Raw genomic sequence first — 19,500 nt, 5'->3', positions numbered from 1 at the left:
GCAGCCCTGGATTTTTTTTTATTTCCTGTATTGCACACACTGTGTTTCCTTTGCCTTAAATGCCTTTTTTTCCTGCCATTATGTGTTCAAATTCTGTTCACCCTTTACGGCTCAGCTTAAATGTCATTTTGCCCAGGAAATAGCTTGATGCTGCCTCAGAATTTAGGTCCTTCAGCATCTTTTTTTTGCCGTCAGCTGTCATCACGCGTTACAGCTCTACCAACTAAGTGCAACATCCAGGCCTTATTCATCTTTGTACTTCCCATAGTGCTTTTCAGGAAGTAGCTAGCAGATGAATGTCTGTTGAATAGAAACATTTTACCCTCCAGTCCCTTAGACACTAGTTATAATGATACTGAGGAATTATTGGGCACCTAATAATAATTATGGCTACCATTCATTTATTCAGCAAATATTTGTTGGGTACCATTGATGTGTCAACTGCAGTGCCAAGCACTGAACATAGACTATTTCTTTTAATCCTTACAACACTGAGATTGTCTTATTTATTTGGATGTGTTTTTGGTACTTCATTCATTCAGATAATGTTTTGTTTCTATTTTAAATATCTGCTTTTAAAAAAATATTTGTTTATTTATTTGACCGCATTGGGTCTTAGTTTCAGCCTGCAGGATCTTTGTTGCATCATGAGGGAATCTTTCATTGAGATGCATGGACTCTCTAGTTGTGGCATGCAGGCCTAGTTGCTCCGTGGCATGTGGGATCTTAGTTCCCTGACCAGTGATCAAACTTCTGTCTCCTGCATTGCAAGGCAGATTCTTAACCACTGGACCACCAGGGAAGTCCCCAGATAATGTTTATTGTGCATATTTATTATGTACTCTTCGTGTTGGGGATCTTGCAATCAACAAAACAAAGTCCTAACTCTCATGGATTTACACTCTAGGGGGAGTTAAAAGTTCAAGTTGCCACTGGAATGCAAGCTCCCTGAGGGTTGAACTTTGTCTTGTTTGCCATTCCCTAGATACCTGGAACCTAGGTGGTTTAGTTGCTAAGTTGTGTCTGACTCTTGCGACCCCATGGACTGTAGCCTGCCAGGCTCCTCTGTCCATGAGATTTTCCAGGCAGGGATACTGGAGTGGGTTGCCATTTTCTTCCCCAGAGGATCTTCCCGACCCAGGAACCTAGAGGTGCTCAGTAAATATTGTTGGGTGAACAAATGACTGCATTATCCCATGAGATGTATAACATTACTTTCATCACTTTATAGATAATAAGATTGAGGCTTAAATCTGAAAAAGAGTGGATATATGTATATCTGACAGATTTTATTTTCTTGGGCTCCAAAATCACTATGGACAGTGACTGCAGCCATGAAATGAAAAGACACTTGCCCCTTGGAAGGAAAGTTATGACAAATCTAGACAGCGTATTAAAAAACAAAGATATCACTTTGCCGACGAAGGTCCGTATAGTCAAAGCTATAGTTTTTCCAGTAGTCATGTACAGATGTGAGAGTTGGACCATAAAGAAGGCTGAGCGCTGAATAATCAGTGCCTTCAAATTGTGGTGCTGGAGAAGACTCTTGAGAGTCCTTTGGACTGCAAGGAGATCAAATCAGTCAATCCTGAAGGAAATCAAACCTGAATATTTATTGGAAGGATTGAAGCTGAAGCTTCAATACTTTGGTCACCTGATGCGAAGAGCCAACTCACTGGAAAAAACCTTTGATGCTGGGAAAGATTGAAGGCAAAAGGAGAAGAGGGCGGCAGAAGATGAGATGGTTAGATAGCATGGCCATGAATTTGAGCAAACTCCAGAAGATAGTGAAGGTCAGGGGGGCTTGGCGTGTTGCAGTTCATGGAATCACAAAGAGTCAGACACAGCTTAGCAGCTGAACAACAACAGCATAACTCTTGACTTTATGGTACACCTGAAACTAACACAACATTGTAAATCAACTGTACTCCAATAAAAATACTTTTAATTAAATTAAAAACCCAAAACTGAAGCTTAAGAGGGGAAAAACTTGCCTCAGGGTCACAGCTAGCAAGTAGCAGACCTGGAGCTGGAATTTGAACCTGGAAGTTCGACTCCAGAATCCACACTCCTTCATCCATCTCCTTGCATCCTTGTCTACTTTGAGGCTGGGTCACCCGAGGGTCTTTCAAATGTTTAAATCCATCCCTCAGTTGCCAAAACCTGCCTTCTGTGTCCCTCATCACTGACATGTCCATTGTCTTACTTCTTCTGCAGAATATAACAAAGCCATTCGGAATTACACCCGCTTCGATGACTGGTACCTATGGGTGCAGATGTACAAGGGGACTGTGTCCATGCCAGTCTTCCAGTCTCTGGAGGCCTACTGGCCTGGTCTTCAGGTAGGAGCAGTCAGAGACGGTGGTCCTTTTTCTATGGAATGGGCAAAGCAACCTCATTCTGATGTGTGATCAAAAGCGCTTGAGTACGTTTTATTGGAGGGCTGGATTGGGGAGGGAAGAGAGGCTTAGAGTGAGTCAGACAGATTCAAAAGTTCTGCCAGACTGAGTTTTTCAGGGGGAGCTTTCAGGTGTCAGGAACTGAACTTCTAGTTTGCTGTGGAATGTTGTACCATTTGAAGTACACAGTGTCTTTTCTGGGTTGGGCGGTCATAGCCATTGGACATTTCTGTCACATATCCTCATTCTTGACAGCGGCCTAAGAAGGGCATGAATGCATCTGGGGCCACTCTGCTGCCATCGTTGTGTTTTCCCATTACATGGTCTGACAGCATTGCAGTGGGAAAGGATCTTAGAGCCCATGTAATCAACCCTCTGGGTGTCCTCAAATATTTAAAATATTTTTATAAGCTGTAAATATCTTAAAATACTTTATATTTAAAGTATTTTTATAAACTTTTTTTTAACCTTAAGAAGTTAAAAAACGGTAATAACATGTAGGGGCTTCCCTGATGGCTCAGATGGTAAAGAATCTCCCTGAAATGCAGGAGACCTAGGTTTGATCCTTGGGTTGGGAAGATCCCCTGAAGAAGGGAATGGCTATCCACCCCAGTATTCTTGCCTGGAGAATTCCATGGACAGAGGAGCCTAGCAAGCTATAGTCCATGGGGTCGCAAAGAGTTGGACACGTAGATGGTAGTAAATTTTTTCAGCATAATAAGAAATGCCCAAAAAGAGAGGAATACAGTGATAAATAAGTCTCAAGCTCCCACCCTCAGATTCTCTCCCCAAGCCAGCCCTTATTGCCAGTTTTCTGTACCTCTTTCCAGAAATCCATATACATAGATATGTGTGTATTTATGGCCCCTTTTTTTCTTTATATAATTAGGACCATTTTATTACTTTTCACTGACTGTCTTGGAAATCATTCTTTATTGATACATATAGATCAATTTGGCTTTTTTAACAGTTGCATATATTCCATTGAATAGATATAGTATCATTTATTTAACTAGTTCCCCATTATATAGTTTTAGCCAACCCTTTCATTTTACAGATGGGGAAAGAAGCTCAGAGAGAACTTGTGGATAATATTGAATATTGGTCCAGCTCGTCTAAGATCTTCAAATTTTATTACTTGAATATCCCCTAAAAGGATTTTAAAAAATTATAGTGTCCCTTGCATGTTTTTAATCTTACGAATTTAAATAGTGGCATACCATTCCTTTTTCTCCTCCAACTCATATTTCCATTCTACTACCTCAATAGGATTTTATCCTAATTATAATTTTATGCTGAAAACATTTTATTGGACACCCTATTATATGTCTCTGTGACAAAATTCCGGAGAAGGCAATGGCAACCCACTTCAGTACTCTTGCCTGAAAACTCCTATGGACGGAGGAGCCTGGTAGGCTGCCATCTATGGGGTCACACAGAGTCGGACACGACTGAAGTGATTTAGCAGCAGCAGCAGTGACAAAATTTATTCATATGTAGAAATTTTAAATGTTTTAAAATTTCCCATGCCCATAGGCTCTGAGTATTTATTTTCTCCTGAATTTAGTAATCATTAGTATGTAAATGATTAAAACAACATTTATAGCTTACAATTTTTGATGATTATTAACCTGAAAGCAACTTAATTGGAGGTTTATTTCTTAATGAGATTTTTGGGGCTTTTTAAAATTTTTAGTAGTTTATGTATCTTTGCATGAAGAATGTTGTTGTTTTAGTTGCTCAGTCATGTCCAACTCTTTTGCAACCCAATGTACTAAAACGGGGCACAGTTAACATCAATTTTATTCCTGCTTTTCACTTTTTTTAGATATAAGTGCCGAGGAGCCTGAGCACATAAATAAGTAGATGGAGATGGAAGGCGTTTGATAATTGCAGTATCATTCGGTTCTTTGAAATCATTGAGTTAAGAGATTGAACTGTATAAAATTGCCAGCATTCAACCATTTTTGACCTGAAGAAGTAGCAATATTATATTGTTCAAAGAAAATCACATAATGATCTGTCATCAAAAATTATTTTTAATGATGTCTCTGCTGACAACTTGACCAGTTCCTCTCTTCATTTTCTGAAAGCAAAGACTTGAAACCCATCTGATTTGCAGAAGGATTTGTTACCCAGTGGTTAGAGTCATTCATTTTTCTTAACACCTAAGCTAATATTTTTTGTTTTTGTTTTTCATTACACTAATATTTTAAATTTAACCTAGTTGAGTGTTCAGTGTTCCACAGTAAGGTTGGAGATTGTTGGTGGGTGCATCTTGCTTTGTCAAGTGGTAGAAGGACAGTTGTGAAAGAGACAGAACAGGTAGCCTGCCTTTGTGTTGGTGATACATTTTAGAAAAGTTGAGGATCTGGAAATCTATTTCCTTAAAACCATTTGTAACTACATTCCTCTTAAAAAAACCTGCTTGTACCAGCCAGCCATACAACTGATCACACCTATTGACTTTGCATGATTTTATTTCTGTGCATATTTTCCAAGAAAATAATTGATCAGGGAAAGATGCAACTCATATATGGATATTTCTAGCAGCAAAGTGTATGACAAAGAAAAACTGGAAATGATCCAAATGTCTAGTAATGAAAGAAAAATAAATGATTGTATTTTTTTTCCTTTTTTTAAATTGTGGCAAAATTCACACAACATAAAAGTTACCATCTTAATCCTTTTAAGTGTACAGTTCAATGTAATTTATATTCATGCAGACCACCATCCATCTCCATAACTCTTTTCATCTTGTAAAACTAAAACTCTACACCTTTTAAACACTAACTCTCCATTCTGTCTTTCCCAAGCCTCTTGACAACCAGCGTTATAATTTCTATCTTTATGATGTTGACTACTCCAGGTATCATATCAGTGGAATCACATGGCATTTGTTTTCTTGTGACTGGCTTATTTCATTTAGCATAATGTCAAGTTTCATGCTTGTAACCTATATCAGCATTTCCTTCTTTTTTAGGCTGAATGATATTCCTTTGTGAGTATATATCACACTTTGCCATCCCAGTTTGTATAGGACTTGTGTGCTTTGTGTGTGGCACTTTTCCTGCTTTGAGAAAGGTTTCTGGGGTTATTTCTCTGTGAGGTTATAATAACACTAATAGCTAACATTTAGCTGACAGTTTGGTACATAGAGGTGATAAATATTTATGAAAGAATGATTTATGTGTTGGGCATTTTACACAGAATCATCATAGCCCATTGAGGTGATGTTCCATAGATGAAGAAAGGAGGACACTGAATTTGTTTGTATCCTCAACAGATATTTGGGTGCCTTCACGAAGTTCATAGAGAGTGAAACAAAAAGAAAAACTTAGACAAATTCATAAAATAATAAGTTGCAATTAAGGAAACAAATAAGAGGCCAAAAGAGAGAATATTAGATGGGGGCTTACTTTAGATAAGAAGGACTCTCAGAAGTGGTAATGCTGAAGCTGATATGTGAAGTAGGGGTGGGGTGATGTTCCAGGCAGAGGAAACATGATGTGTGAAGGTCTTGGAGGCAGGAAGGTCTCGGGTGTTTATCAGAGACAAAAGCAGGATGGCCACAGTCCAAGGAAGGGAAAGAACAGTTAATGGAAAGTCAACAGTGGCCAGATTGCACAGGGCCTTGAGGGCCATGGTGGCATCTTGCCTTATGCTGAGTCTGGTCAGCATAAGCCTCTGAGTAAGACAGTTTCTCTGGCTGCATTGGGGAGAGTGGACTAGAGAAGACAAGTCATAGAACCAGTCACTGAGGAGGCCTTTGAGGTCATCTCAGTGCAAGATGCTGGTGAACAAGTGGTGGCTCTGGAGATAAGTAGAGAAAAATCTTGATGTTTTAGAGAGAGTGAATTGATGGGTGTTGCTGATAGAATGGATGTAAGGGTCAGGGAAGAAGGAAGAGCCATGGATGACCCCCAGCTATCTAGCCAGAGTGGAATCAGTGGAAGGTGGTGCCATTTACTGAAAAGGGAGAGAGGTGAGAGTAGAGGCAAATTTGTGAGAGAGTGAGGGAACCAAGAATTTAGCCTGGAAAATGTCATTTGTTCTATCCCTGAGACATCCAGTAGAGATGTCAGGAAGGTCAGCTGCTTCCCTGTGAGCTTATATTAATATGAATAGCTACTTAGAAGCACCTAGTAAAATGACAAGCACCTATATCCTCTGGCTCAGCAATCCTAATTCTGGAAATGTATCTTACAGATACACTTCACATGTTTGAGGTGACATAAGTACAGGGTTATTTGTTGTAGCATTGGTTATTATAGCAAACAGCAAAAGATTGGAAGCAAGTCAACTAACTATCAATAAAGAACTAATTAAATTGTGCTCCAAGCAGTGGAATACTATGCAACTGTATAAATAGGAGGAGGGAGAGGTACTTACTTGGAAAAATTGAGATGTATTGTTAAATGAATAAAGGAAACTGCAGAAGAGTATATTGAATAAGCTGTATTTAATGCAGGGGAAGTGATATATACTCATACACCTTTGCTTATGTTTACAAACTAATGCAAAATGATTACTTGCTGGGGTGTAGGGTAGGAGTGAAACTTAGTATAATCAACCTTTTTCTTATTAGAATTTCAGATCAGATGGCTGACTTACCTATTTAACTATTAGTAGCCAGTACTGACTGAGCAAGTACTGGTGGGCAGGGACTTTGTATACACCCTGTGTCCCTTACAGCAAAATAAAATATACATTATAATTACATGTTGTACATGAGGCTCAGAGAAGTTAAGTGTCTGATTTAAGGTTGCAGAGTGAGTAAATGGCCAACTCAGGCTTTGATCACAGGTCTTGAGCTCCAAAGCCTTTGCCTCCTCTTTTCCTCGAGGGTCTGTGTGGGGTTCTGTATCTGGGTTTCCTGCCTGGTGGCTGCTTGCCTGACAACCAGTTCTCTCCTGCAGAGCCTCATTGGGGACATTGACAACGCCATGAGGACCTTCCTCAACTACTACACCATCTGGAAGCAGTTTGGGGGGCTCCCAGAATTCTACAACATTCCTCAGGGATATACAGTGGAGAAGCGAGAGGGCTACCCGCTTCGGCCAGGTAAGCAGCATCTCTGGCCCATGGCCAGCTCACAGCCTTCAATTCTCCGAACCCCAAGCCCTCAACATCTCTATGAGGTTCCATGCCTCACAAATGCTCACAGCTCCATCCCCACCCCCGCCATCTGCTGCTTCCAGTGACTCTGGGTGGTTTTCCTGCTAGGAATTCTATATCCCTTTTATTTTCAGAGAAGGAAATGGAAGCCTGGTTGGTTGCAATGGCTTCCCCAAGGCTGTTAGGTGTAGGAGTTAGGACTGGAACCCAGGTCTCCTCATTACATCTTATGCTCCTTCAAACTTGGACAAGCGAGTGAGATGGACAAAGCCAGGTTGATGCCTTTTGAGTTCCTGCCATTGGGATTTCGGATGCATAGGCAATCTTAATCGTAAGTCAATGGGTCAGGTCAGATAAACTGTGCATCTGTGGAATGTCGGAACTTTAGGAATGGACTTTAGGAGTGAATCATCTCTCGTCATCCACCTCCTCATTTGCAGCTCAGTCCTCAAGACTTAGAGAAAGAAGGGCTCACACACTCAATAACTCTCTTACGTTCTTTTCCAGCTCTGATCTTCTGATTCACTGAAGGAAAGTTAAACATTACAAGGAGGGGGAAGGAAAGAGGGGCAGAGGAAGGAAGCTGAGTCAGCACACAGTCACCCCCCACCACCTCAAAATAGCTTATGTTCCCATTGTTTTTGACTCTTCCCACCTGAATGCCTTTTAGCTGTGGGATGGGCCTTCTAGTGGCTTCTGTCCATTCTGCCCTTCTCTACCCCACTTCCTTCCTCCTCTGACCTGCTGATCTTCTCAGTGATTGTTGTAGGAATCTTGGAGAAGCAACAGCAGTGGGAATAAAACAGCAACTGGAAACAGCAAATTAGTCATTTTTGACTCCTTGGAGGCTGCTGTTCTTACTATTGCTCATGCATTTATTCTCATAGCTTTTCTTTCTTTTTTTTTTTAAGAGAAAATGGTCAGATTATATTGATGCCGTGTTACTAATAAATAGGATGAAGACAGAGTTTGGGACTAAATGTCAGACCTAGGCTTGTGCATTCCCAAAGATAGAGGGAACCTGAGAGGTCTTCTAATCCAGTGGCCCCAACCTTTTTGGCACCATGCATCAGTTTCATGGATGACAATTTTTCCGTAGACCAAGGTTGGGGGAGGGATGGTTTGGGGATGATTCAAGTGTATTACATTTATTGTGCACTTTATTCTATTATTATTACATCAGCTCCACCTCAGATCGTTGGGCATTAGATCCCAGAGGTTGGGGACTCCTGTTCTAATTGATATCCCCCTGCAATAACCCTATCATGTAGTTATCTCCTGTCTTTGTTCAGTAACCAACAGTGACAGGAGGCTCACTACTTACGGAGGCAATGTGTTTTGTTTGCAGGATAGGCTGGCAGAAAGGCTCAGTGGAAAGTAAGGCACCACAGCCAGGAATCCAGAAATGCCTTAGGCCAGTCACTCTTCCTACCCCAAACAATAGCAAGTGGGAGGTAAGGGAGTCTTCTATAATTAGGCTGGCCAGTGCCGATGCTCTGGTGCACATTTCTGACCAGCAGTGTTGGAGCAGAGAACCTGGCCTAAAAGCCTCCGAAGGCCTTCACCTTCACCTAAGTCCAAGTCTAAACCTTGGGCTCTCACCCTCTTCCAGAGAGTTGACCAGATACACAGGAAATTCAAGCAATCACTAGCAGACGCAGGCCTATGTGTGAGGAAGAGGAAACAAGAAACAAGATGCTTGGCCCTGGGTGCACGGAGCCAGACAGCTGCGAGAAGCATAAGGGGAGGCTTCCCACGAGGGCACCATCTTTTCCATCCCTGAACACGCACAGTGTGTCCATCTACCAGTAAATGTACCCCCATCTATGCTTAGAATATGAGCAGTTAGATTAGTAAGTGTCCACAGGCCTGTGGGTTAAAGGGAAGGAGAAGTAGGAGAACACTGCGGAGATCGGCAGTGGTATTTTCTCCCAAAATAAGACACAGATGGGACTTCCCTGGCCGTCTGGTGGTTAGGACTCTGTACTTCCAATGCAGGAAGCCTGGGTTTGATCCCTGGTCAGGGAACTAGGATCCCACATGCTGTGTGCACGGCTTAAAAAAAAAAAAGGAAATTGAATATAAAACAATTCTGCTGTCTTCTCAACTCTGCCAAAATGAAAAGGAATAATAATTCCTATTGAAACAAACTCTATAAGAGCCAATGTGTTTAATTCCTTGAATTACACATGAAAATGCTCAAGGGACTTCCCTGGTGGTCCAGTGGTTAAGACTGTGTTTACATGACAGGGGGCACAGATTTGATCTCTGGTTAGGAAACTAAGATCCCGCAGGCCAGAAAAAAAACAAAACCAGAAATAGAGTTTGCAGTAATAAATCATTAGGGAAGAAAGTAGTGATCAGGAGTCAGGAGGAAACAGGAAGTAGAACATGAGGAGGAGAGGCTGGTGTAGGGAGAGGAGAAGAGTTCTTTCCTGTCCGAGTAAAGACAGGTGAAGAAGTAGCAAAGTCTGTAGAGCTGTAGCTTCTACCCACCGGGCCCACCCCAGAAGTCATATCTTTCTTTTCCGTAATGGCCCTCTAGATATCTGAAAGCAACACACACATTGTGCTGGGTTTTCTTTTCTCCAGATAAATATTCCCATCTAGTCCAACTCCTGTTGGCTAGTTGGCTAATATTCATCTTATGATAGGGCTCATGTCTGAATGTCAGATTCCAATTGTGTAGAACAAAGCAAGACTGTTGCCTTGTTCTGGGCACAGTGAACTGATGGCTGCATCTTTGCTAGATTGTAAGTTGATTCTTGAATATCTTAACCTTCACCTTTTTGCCCATCCCATCTTGGAAAGGGCCTTATAATGACAGAGTCATACTCTTTGAAGCTTTAGGATCAGGTTAGGCTGTAAGTGGCAGAGAAAAAATAGTAGCTTAATTAAAATAGAAGTTTATTTGGGGGGGGCTTCCCTAGCAGTCCAGTGGTTAAGACTCCTCGCTTCTACTGCAAGGGGCCTGGGTTCAATTCCTGGTGGGGAAACTAAGATCTACACGCCATACCATGTGGTCAAAAGAAAAACAAGAAATTTAATTTATTCTCTGATTTTCTGGCCTTATGTGGTACTCTTTGGTATCAGGGACCTTAATCCCACACCTGCCTGCTGGGAATAGTTGTTAATCCAGGCAGCCTTGTGCTTGGGTAAAGTTAGTGATTCTGTTACTAAGGAAGAAGGAGGGAAAAGATATGGGGAGGTGGGCAGCAGCCTCTGGTCCCTTCCCCATCCCAGAACCTGGCTGCCTGTCTCTCCCTTGGGATGGGAATCCATGATCTATTTTAATGCTGGTCTCCACTAAGCCTCAGATTGTGGGTGGATTGGCTCTGAAGATTCATATCGAGGAAGTTGCCCCCTGTTCCCCCTCGTTGGGACCCTGTGGACACAGTAAGGAGGGGAGGAGTCTCTTGCTGCTCCAGGCAGGCTCCCAGCCTTCCCTGCCCAGCCACTGGATGAGAAGGGTCCATTTTGAACTTTGCAGAACTCATTGAGAGTGCCATGTACCTCTACCGTGCCACGGGGGATCCCACCCTTTTAGAACTCGGAAGAGATGCTGTGGAATCCATCGAGAAAATCAGCAAAGTGGAGTGTGGATTTGCCACAGTAAGTGTTTCCATGGGCCCAAGAATTGGGAAATGTCTCCCCCTGCTGCTAAAGAGCCTCTGGAATATTAACACTGGAAGGACTCTTAAAGGTGTAAGTAGTGTCGGAGAGGGCAGTGGCACCCCACTCCAGTGCTCTTGCCTGGGAAACCCCATGGACAGAGGAGCCTGGTAGGCTATAGCTCATGGGGTCACAAAGAGTCAGACACGACTAGGAGACTTTACTTTCACTTTTCACTTTCATGCACTGGAGGAGGAAATGGCAACCCACTCCAGTATTCTTGCTGGAGAATCCCAGGGACGGAGGAGCCTGGTGGGCTGCCATCTATGGGGTCGCACAGAGTTGGACACGACTGATGCGACTTAGTAGCAGCAGCAGCAGTGTCTTTATTCTATAGACGGGGAGGCTGAGGAACAGAAGCTGAGCCTGGCTAAAGGTCACAAAACAGATAGAGGTGGAGCTAGGATTCGTTCCCAGGGGTCTAGACTCCATGCCCTTGGCCTTCTCCCTACTTCAGAGACCCTCTAGCTGTCTGAATAGGCTACTTTGCTAAGAAGTGTTTTGTGAAACATTTTGTGAAAAGGCCTATAAAATGGATTTTAGAAGGGAATTACAGTCCCACAGCCTTGTTTGCAGGGAAGCCTGATGGCTCAGCAGTAAAGAATCCACCCACAATGCAGAAGACACAGGAGATGCGGGTTTAATCCCTGGGTCAGGAAGATCCCCTGGAGGAGAAAATAGCGACCCACTCCTGTCTTCTTGCCTGGAAAAATTCCCATGGACAGAGGAGTCAGGCTGCCTGCAGTCCTTGCAGTCACAAAGAGTTGGACATGATGGAGCAACTAAGCATGCATGCACACACACACGCACACAGCCTTATTTGTGGGCTTCCCTGGTGGCTCAGTAGTAAAGAATCCCTCTGCCAAACAGGAGATGTGGGTTCAATCCCTGAGTTGGGAAGATCCCCTGGAGAAGGAAATGACAACCCAGTATTCTTGCCTGAAGAATCCCATGGACAGAGGGGCCTGACTGGCTACAGTCCATGGGGTTGCAAAAGAGTTGGATATGACTTAACGACTGAAAAACAACAATAAGCCTTATTTGCAAACCCAAGGATCCTAAATGAAACAGCCCTAGTGGTCTCACAGATGTTTACTGAGTGTATTTCATGGGCCAGGTGCTGTGCTAGACTGAGGATTATAGCAATGAAGAAAGACCAAGCCCCTGAGCTGACATTTTAGTAGAAAAAACAGTGAATGTGCATCTAGGAGACAGAAAGGAGGCCATTGTGGCTGGAGGCGGGTGAGCAAGGGGGAAAGCGGGAGAAGATACATCCCCAGAAGCAGGCAGGGGCTAGATCACATATGGCTTTGTATTAGCCATGAGGAAGAGCTGGGATTTCATTCTGCTGGGAACGAGAAGCCTTGGTAGGATTTACAGCAGAGCAGTGATGTGCAATATTTTAGAAAGATCACTCTGGCCCCTCTGTGGAGAATGGATTGAGGGGGTCAAGGAGGAGAGCCATATCACATCCTTAGAGGACCCAAGCAGCCAAGATAGAAATAAACAGTGGTTATAGACATGTAAAAGCCAGATGTGGAAGCAAACAGTCTGGGAGGAAATTCACCAAAAAGCCTACAGAGGTTTTTTTAGTGTATGGAATTAAAAACAATCAAATCAAAAAAACTCTTCCTTTTCAAAAAGTTGTAATGTGATTATATTCTATGAGTAAAACATAGATGCATATTTTTAAAGAAAAGACCTGTATGTGTAGGAGAAATATAAAGCAACGATGTGCTTTAAATTTCTAGTATGTTGTATTTTGTGAAAAGTCAAAGTGGATGAGCTCAGTGGGACCTTAGAACTCTTGACTTATTTCCATGACAGTGAAGTCTTTTGGAGCCCTGCCAAGGCGAATGATGGGAATAGGCATCTGACTCCTCTGCCTTTGGCAAATAGGACAAAAGAATAATAATTCCTGGTACATCAAGTCCATATTTTAGTCACATTTTTTGGGTATAAAATAGATGTCTACTGAGAATTGGTTTTGTTTAAGAAAATGTATTGCTAATTCTAAAATAAATATTTATTTTAGAAACTAAATGTTTGTAGCAAGTAAACCTATTCATCCCCGACTATAAACTCAGTATGAATTTTTCTTCGTAAAGACTCCTAATCAGTTGTGTACAAGAGCAAAAACTTGGTAACCATCTTAATGTCCAATAAGTAAATGATGCTCCATTTTTACATCATTAAGAGACGTAAGCATTAGATCAATGTTTGGAGTCACAAAAGAGTAGGATAAAGGGGCTAGGATATTGTTGTATCATGTAGGCGGACCAAGAAAGACCGTTCTGATGAGGCAGCATTTGAGCAGAGACCTGCAGGAAGCGAAGGATGGGGAACATATCTGAAGGAAGATGGCTCCAGGCTTCAAGAACACCACTGAAAAGAACCGGGCCAGGCATGAGCTTGTTCACAGAATAGAAAAGCTGAGTGGCTGGACCTGCGAAAGCCACAGAAAGAGCAGGAAAAAGATGAGGTCAGCAAGGAGCAGGAGCCAGATCACACCTGTTAGGCCACAATAAGGACTTTGATTTTAGTTTGTGGGAAATGGGATGTTAACAGAGGGTTTTCCATAGAGGAGTAACAGGTAAGACTTAAGATAAAAATATCCTTGAGCATAGCGTTTCCCAGGTGGTTCAGTGGTGAAGAATCCGCCTGCCAAGCAGGAGATACAGGTTCGATCCATGAGTCGGGAAGATCCCCTGGAGAAGGAAATGGCACTTTAGTATTCTTGCCTGGGAAATCCCATGGATAAAGGAGCCTGGCAGGCTACAGTCCATTGGGTGGCAAAGAGTAGGATACAACTTAGCAACTAAACAACAACAACAAATCCTTTAGGGTAAGAATGGAAGCAGGAAGCCCAGTTGAAAATTGTGATAAACTTGGTGAGAGATGACGTTAAGTGATTTGCTCAAAGACCCGTAGCCTCCTAGTGGCAGGAAGGACTGAAGGGGTCCCCCGACCCTTTCTCCTGCTCTGATGCTAGTCTGACTTACTTCCCTCTTCCACGTGGCAGATCAAAGATCTGCGGGACCACAAGCTTGACAACCGCATGGAGTCTTTCTTCCTGGCTGAGACTGTGAAATACCTCTACCTGCTGTTTGATCCGACCAACTTTATCCACAACAACGGCTCCACCTTCGATGCGGTGATCACCCCCTATGGGGAGTGCGTCTTGGGAGCCGGGGGTTATATCTTCAACACAGAAGCGCACCCCATCGACCCCGCCGCCCTGCACTGCTGCCGGAGGCTGAAGGAAGAACAGTGGGAAGTGGAAGATTTGATGAGGGAATTCTACTCTCTCAAACGGAAAAGGTCAAAATTTCAGAAGAAAACTATGAGCTCGGGGCCATGGGAACCCCCAACAGGGCCCGGAACATTCTCCTCCCCTGAAAACCATGAGCGGGCAAGGGAAAAGAAGCCTGCCAAGCAGAAAATCCCACTTCTCAGCTGCCCTAGTCAGCCTTTTACCTCAAAGCTGGCATTACTGGGACAGGTTTTCCTAGATTCCTCATAACCACTGGATGATATTTTGTTTTTGAAACTAAACTGTAACAATAAATCTGCTTTTGATGATCATGGTTTTCTATTTTACAAATTGGGTTGTTTCATGAGATTTCATTCAAAGGTAGGGTGCACAACTAAAAACAATTGAAAATCTAGTTTTTCTCATATAGTTGGAGAAATAGCTGAACATAAAGTTAGCTGGCTCCAACAACCCCAGGGCTTGATACTTGAATCTCCCTTCCTTTCAAGGTTCCCATTTTCTGGAGGGTGCTGTAAATGTATTTGTTAGTCCTTTTTTGGGGGGCAGGGGGAAAGGTTTTCATTTTTTATTTTTTAATTGAAGTATAGTTGACTTACAATATTATATAAATTCTATAGGGCTTATATAGTATAGAATTATATAAGAACTATACTGTATGTAGAATATAGTAAATAGATACTTTTATACATTACAAAATGATCACCACAAAAAGCCTAGTTACCATCTGTCACCATACTAAGTTTTTACAGTATTATTGACTATATTCCTTGTGCTGTATATTACATCCCCATGACTTACTTATCTTATAACTGGAATTCTGTACCTCTTAATTTCTGTCATCTATTTTAGTCTTCCCCCCACCCCACCTCCCCCATGGCAACCACCGGTTTGTCCTCTGTATCTATGAGTCCATTTCTGTTTTGTTATATTTGTTCATTTGTTTTTTAGGTTCCACATATAAGTGAAATCATAGGGTATTTGTCTTTTTCTGACTTATTTCATTTAGCATAAATGAAATGTCTAGGTCCATTCATATTTTTACAAAGGGCAAGATTTAATTCTTTTGTGTGACTAATATTCACACACACATATATATATATGCATACACTACATCTTCTTTATCCATTCATCTGTTGATGGACATTCAGGTTGCTTCCATATCTTGACTATTCTAAGTAATGCTGCATTGAATATAGGCATACATATCAGCATGTATATATCTTTTCAAATTAGCATTTTTGTTTTCTTCAAATAAATACCCAGAAATGGAATTGCTAGATCTTAAGGGAGTTCTATTTTGAATTTTTTCATACTGTTTTCCACAGTGGCTACATCGATTTACATTCCCACCAACAGTACACAGGGGTTTCCTTTTCTTCACATCCTCGCCCACATTTATTTATTGTCTTTTTGATGATAGCCATTCTGACAGGTATGAGGGAATATCTCATTGTGTTTTGATTTGCATTTCCTGATGATTAGTGATGCTGAGCATCTTTTCATGTGTTTGTGTGTTATCTATATGTCTTCTTTAGAAAAATGCCTATTCATGTCTTTAGTCTATCTTTTAATTGGGTTGTTTGTTTTCTTGATATTGAGTTGATGTTGGATAATTAATCCCTTATCAGATATATAGTTTGCAAATATCTTCTCCCATTCAGTAGACAGCCTTTTCATTTTGTTGATAGTTTCCTTCTCTGTACAAAAGCTTTTTAGTTTGATATAATCCCATTTGGTTTTTTTTTGCTTTTGTTTCCCTTGCCTGAGACATATCCAAAAAAATTGTTAACACCAATATCAAAGAGCATACTATGTTTTCTTCTAGGAGCTTAATGGTTTCTAGCCTTATGTTTATATGGTATGATAAAGTTCATGTATTATTTCTAATAGTTTTTTGGTGGTGTCTTTATAATTTTCTATAAATAGATTCTATATCATGTCATCAATGAACAGTGACAGTTTTACTTCTTTCCCAACTTGTATTCTTTTTGTTTGGTTGTCTGATTGCTGTGGCTAGAACTTCTGATATTATGTTGAATAAAAGTGGTGAGAGTGGGCATCCTTGCCTTTTTCCTTAGAGGAAATGCTTTCAGCTTTTCATCATTGCGTATGATATTGATGGTAGATTTGTCATATATGGCCTTTATTATGTTGAGATATGTTCCATCTATACCCACTTTGTTAAGAGTCTTTGTCATAAGTGGATGTTGAATTTTTTTTGATAGGCAAGAAATAGACTTATTAACGTAGGACCCTATGAAGGATACAAATAGGCAGGCAAGAGGGCTCTACCCCAAGAACTAAGTGGACCACATTTTTATAATCGAAGGAGAAGTGGGGAGGGGGAGAAGACCACCTTATTCCTCTTCCTTTGTAAAGATGTTTCAGGAAAATGATGCACAAGAGGGTGGTCATGTCCTAGGTCTCAGGTAAGTTCCTGGGACAGGCCACCAAGTGAGGTCCTTGGCTTCACACAGGAAAGAATTCAAGAGCGAGCCATAGTAAAGTGAAAGAGATATACACTCTATAGACAGGGTACAGTCCATCTCAAAAGGTGAGAGGAGCCCTGGGAGAAACACACCCCACAGATTGTGGGCAGTCTCAGAAAGTGAGAGCAGCCAGATAGGTGTTGAATTTTGTCAAACACTTTTCCTGCATCTATTGAGATCATCATATGGTTCTATTTTTCAGTTTGTTAATGTGTGTATCACACTGATTTATGGATATGGAGCCATTGCTGGGATAAATTCCACTTCATCATGGTGTATAAACTTTTAATAAGATCTGACTGAAAGTTGGGGAAATGACAGCATCTAGAAACTAACAACTACCATTAGCTATGGCTGCTCATAGAACCACAACCCACCCCACTCATTATTCAGAACTTCTTTGTGGCCAAGGCTAACTCACCCCACATTCTGGGATACCCTTGATCATCAGTCAACATACTGGATTCTAGGCCAAAGAGAAGAAGGAAAGTCCTTTCCTAAATCCTATTCCCTTCCCCAATTTACTGCTACTGCTACTGCTAAGTCGCTTCAGTCGTGTCCAACTCTGTGCGACCCCATAGCCGGCAGCCCACCAGGCTCCGCCATCCCTGGGATTCTCCAGGCAAGAATACTGGAGTGGGTTGCCATTTCCTTCTCCAGTGCATGAAAGGGAAAAGTGAAAGTGAAGTCGCTCAGTCGTGTCCGACTCCTAGCGACCCCATGGGTCTGCAGCCTACCAGGCTCCTCCACCCATGGGATTTTCCAGGCAAGAGTACTAGAGTGGGGTGCCATTGCCTTCTCCGTCCCCAATTTACAGAGTGGCATTTTTTAAATTAAAGTATAATTGACTTACAATATTATACTATTTAGGTGTACAACAGGGTGATTTACTATTTTTAGGAGTACCACATAATGATTTGATATTTTTATACATCACAAAATGATCACCAAAGAAAGTTGTATTTTTCAGGAATTTATTAACATAAAGTTGTTCTTTCTTATCCCTAATGCTACTTACCTATGCCTTGATTAGTCTTGCCAGAAATTTTAAATTTTATTATTTGTTTTTTAAGGACAAACTTTTGACTTGGTTGTTACTGTCAATTGTTATGTTTATTTTCTACTATCCTAATGCTGGCTTTTATCATTTTATTTTTTAAAAATTCTTTCACATTTTATCACTAATCAGGTACTTTATTTTTTATTGAAATGTAATTTACAGTATGATACTAGTTTCAAGTGTACAACACAGTGATTCAGTATGTTTTATTGTTTTCTTCCTCATACTTTCTTTGAGTGATTCTGATGAGGTTGTCTATCACTGTGGCATAAGCTCGTGTGAGGGTATCTTCCATTTACTCCTCTGGATGTCCTCTCCACCTTCTCTCCCCCATGAGGGTGGATTGTTCTCTACTCTTGTGGTCCTGTATGAACTACACCACTGGGTTCACTTTTTCTCTGGCTTCTACTTGGGTTCAGTCAGTGGGGTGTCTGGGCAGGAGATTGGCGAAAGGAAGTACAATGAGGTCATGATATTTATTCCCATGGCTTTCCTCCAGCGGGGGTGCTTCAGGCTAGCTAGTCTCTCAATTGAAGGTCACTGTTTCTCTCAACTTCTTTTCAGGTGATGGTAACCTTTCTGTTCCCTTATTCTTTCAGGCTAGGTATGGTAATGGCTATGCTAGTACTAGCCCCAGATTACCATGATATCCCTTGAGGTTCTCTTACACTCGGCCCATATACCTTTGTAGATTCCTATCAGGTGCCTAACTGTTATATCTAGAGACCATTCCGACTGACACATGTTTTTAATTTAAAATCTAAAGTTAATCGTTCTTTGTATACCTCTCCCAAATAAGAGAAAAACATTAGATTAACAAGATTGCAGGATATAAGATCAATATACAAAAATTGATTTACTTCTGTACATTTGCAATTAACAATATAGAAATTAAACATTTCCACTTATAACAGCATAAAAGAGAATAAATTATTTGGGAGTAAATTTAACAAAAATACAAGAAGATTTGTACACTGAAAACTACAAAACATTGTGAAAAGTTTAAAGACCTAAGTAAGTGGGAAAATATTTCCATTTGCATGGGTTAAAAGACATAATATTGTTAAGGTGGCATTTGTACCAAAATTAGTCTACAGATTCAACGGAATCTCTATCAAAACTCAGTTGCCTTTTTTAGAGAATTGGACAAGCTGATCTTAAGTTATATAGAAAGTCGAGGGACCCGGAATAGTCAATACAATCTTAAAAAAGAACAAAGCTGGAGGATTCACTCATAATGATTTTAAAACTTACTACAAAGATACAATAATCAAGAAAGTGTGGTGCTGGCATAAGGGTAGACATATAATAAATTAATGGAATAGAACTGAGAATGCAGAAATAAACCTTCATGGTCAATTGATTTTTGAAAAAGGTGCCAAGGCAATCCAATGGAGAACATTTTTAACAAATTATGCTGGCACAACTGGCTATCTACTTGCATAAGAAAGATTTTGTACCACTATTTAACACCATATAAAAAACTAA

General features: G+C 41.2%; 1 protein-coding gene across 2 annotated transcripts in view; it reads left to right on the top strand.

Annotated features, from left to right (window-relative positions):
* Positions 1 to 14,771, top strand: part of EDEM2 (ER degradation enhancing alpha-mannosidase like protein 2) — a 28,124-nt gene extending 13,353 nt beyond the window's left edge. For both annotated transcript variants that reach the window (XM_081559922.1, XM_081559921.1), the window contains 4 exons: positions 2,218 to 2,342; positions 7,319 to 7,463; positions 11,008 to 11,129; positions 14,212 to 14,771. In XM_081559922.1, the coding sequence (XP_081416048.1) occupies positions 2,218 to 2,342; positions 7,319 to 7,463; positions 11,008 to 11,129; positions 14,212 to 14,712 (893 nt within the window). In that variant the 3' untranslated portion in view covers positions 14,713 to 14,771. The remainder of the gene's footprint in view (positions 1 to 2,217; positions 2,343 to 7,318; positions 7,464 to 11,007; positions 11,130 to 14,211) is intronic.
* Positions 14,772 to 19,500: the final 4,729 nt, after the last annotated feature.

This window comes from Giraffa tippelskirchi, chromosome 13 (assembly GCF_054371585.1).
Source record: "Giraffa tippelskirchi isolate mGirTip1 chromosome 13, T2T-mGirTip1v1.2.pri, whole genome shotgun sequence".
NCBI lineage: Eukaryota > Metazoa > Chordata > Mammalia > Artiodactyla > Giraffidae > Giraffa > Giraffa tippelskirchi.
Note: the sequence above shows the minus strand (reverse complement) of the source record. Positions and strands in the feature narration are given on the sequence as shown.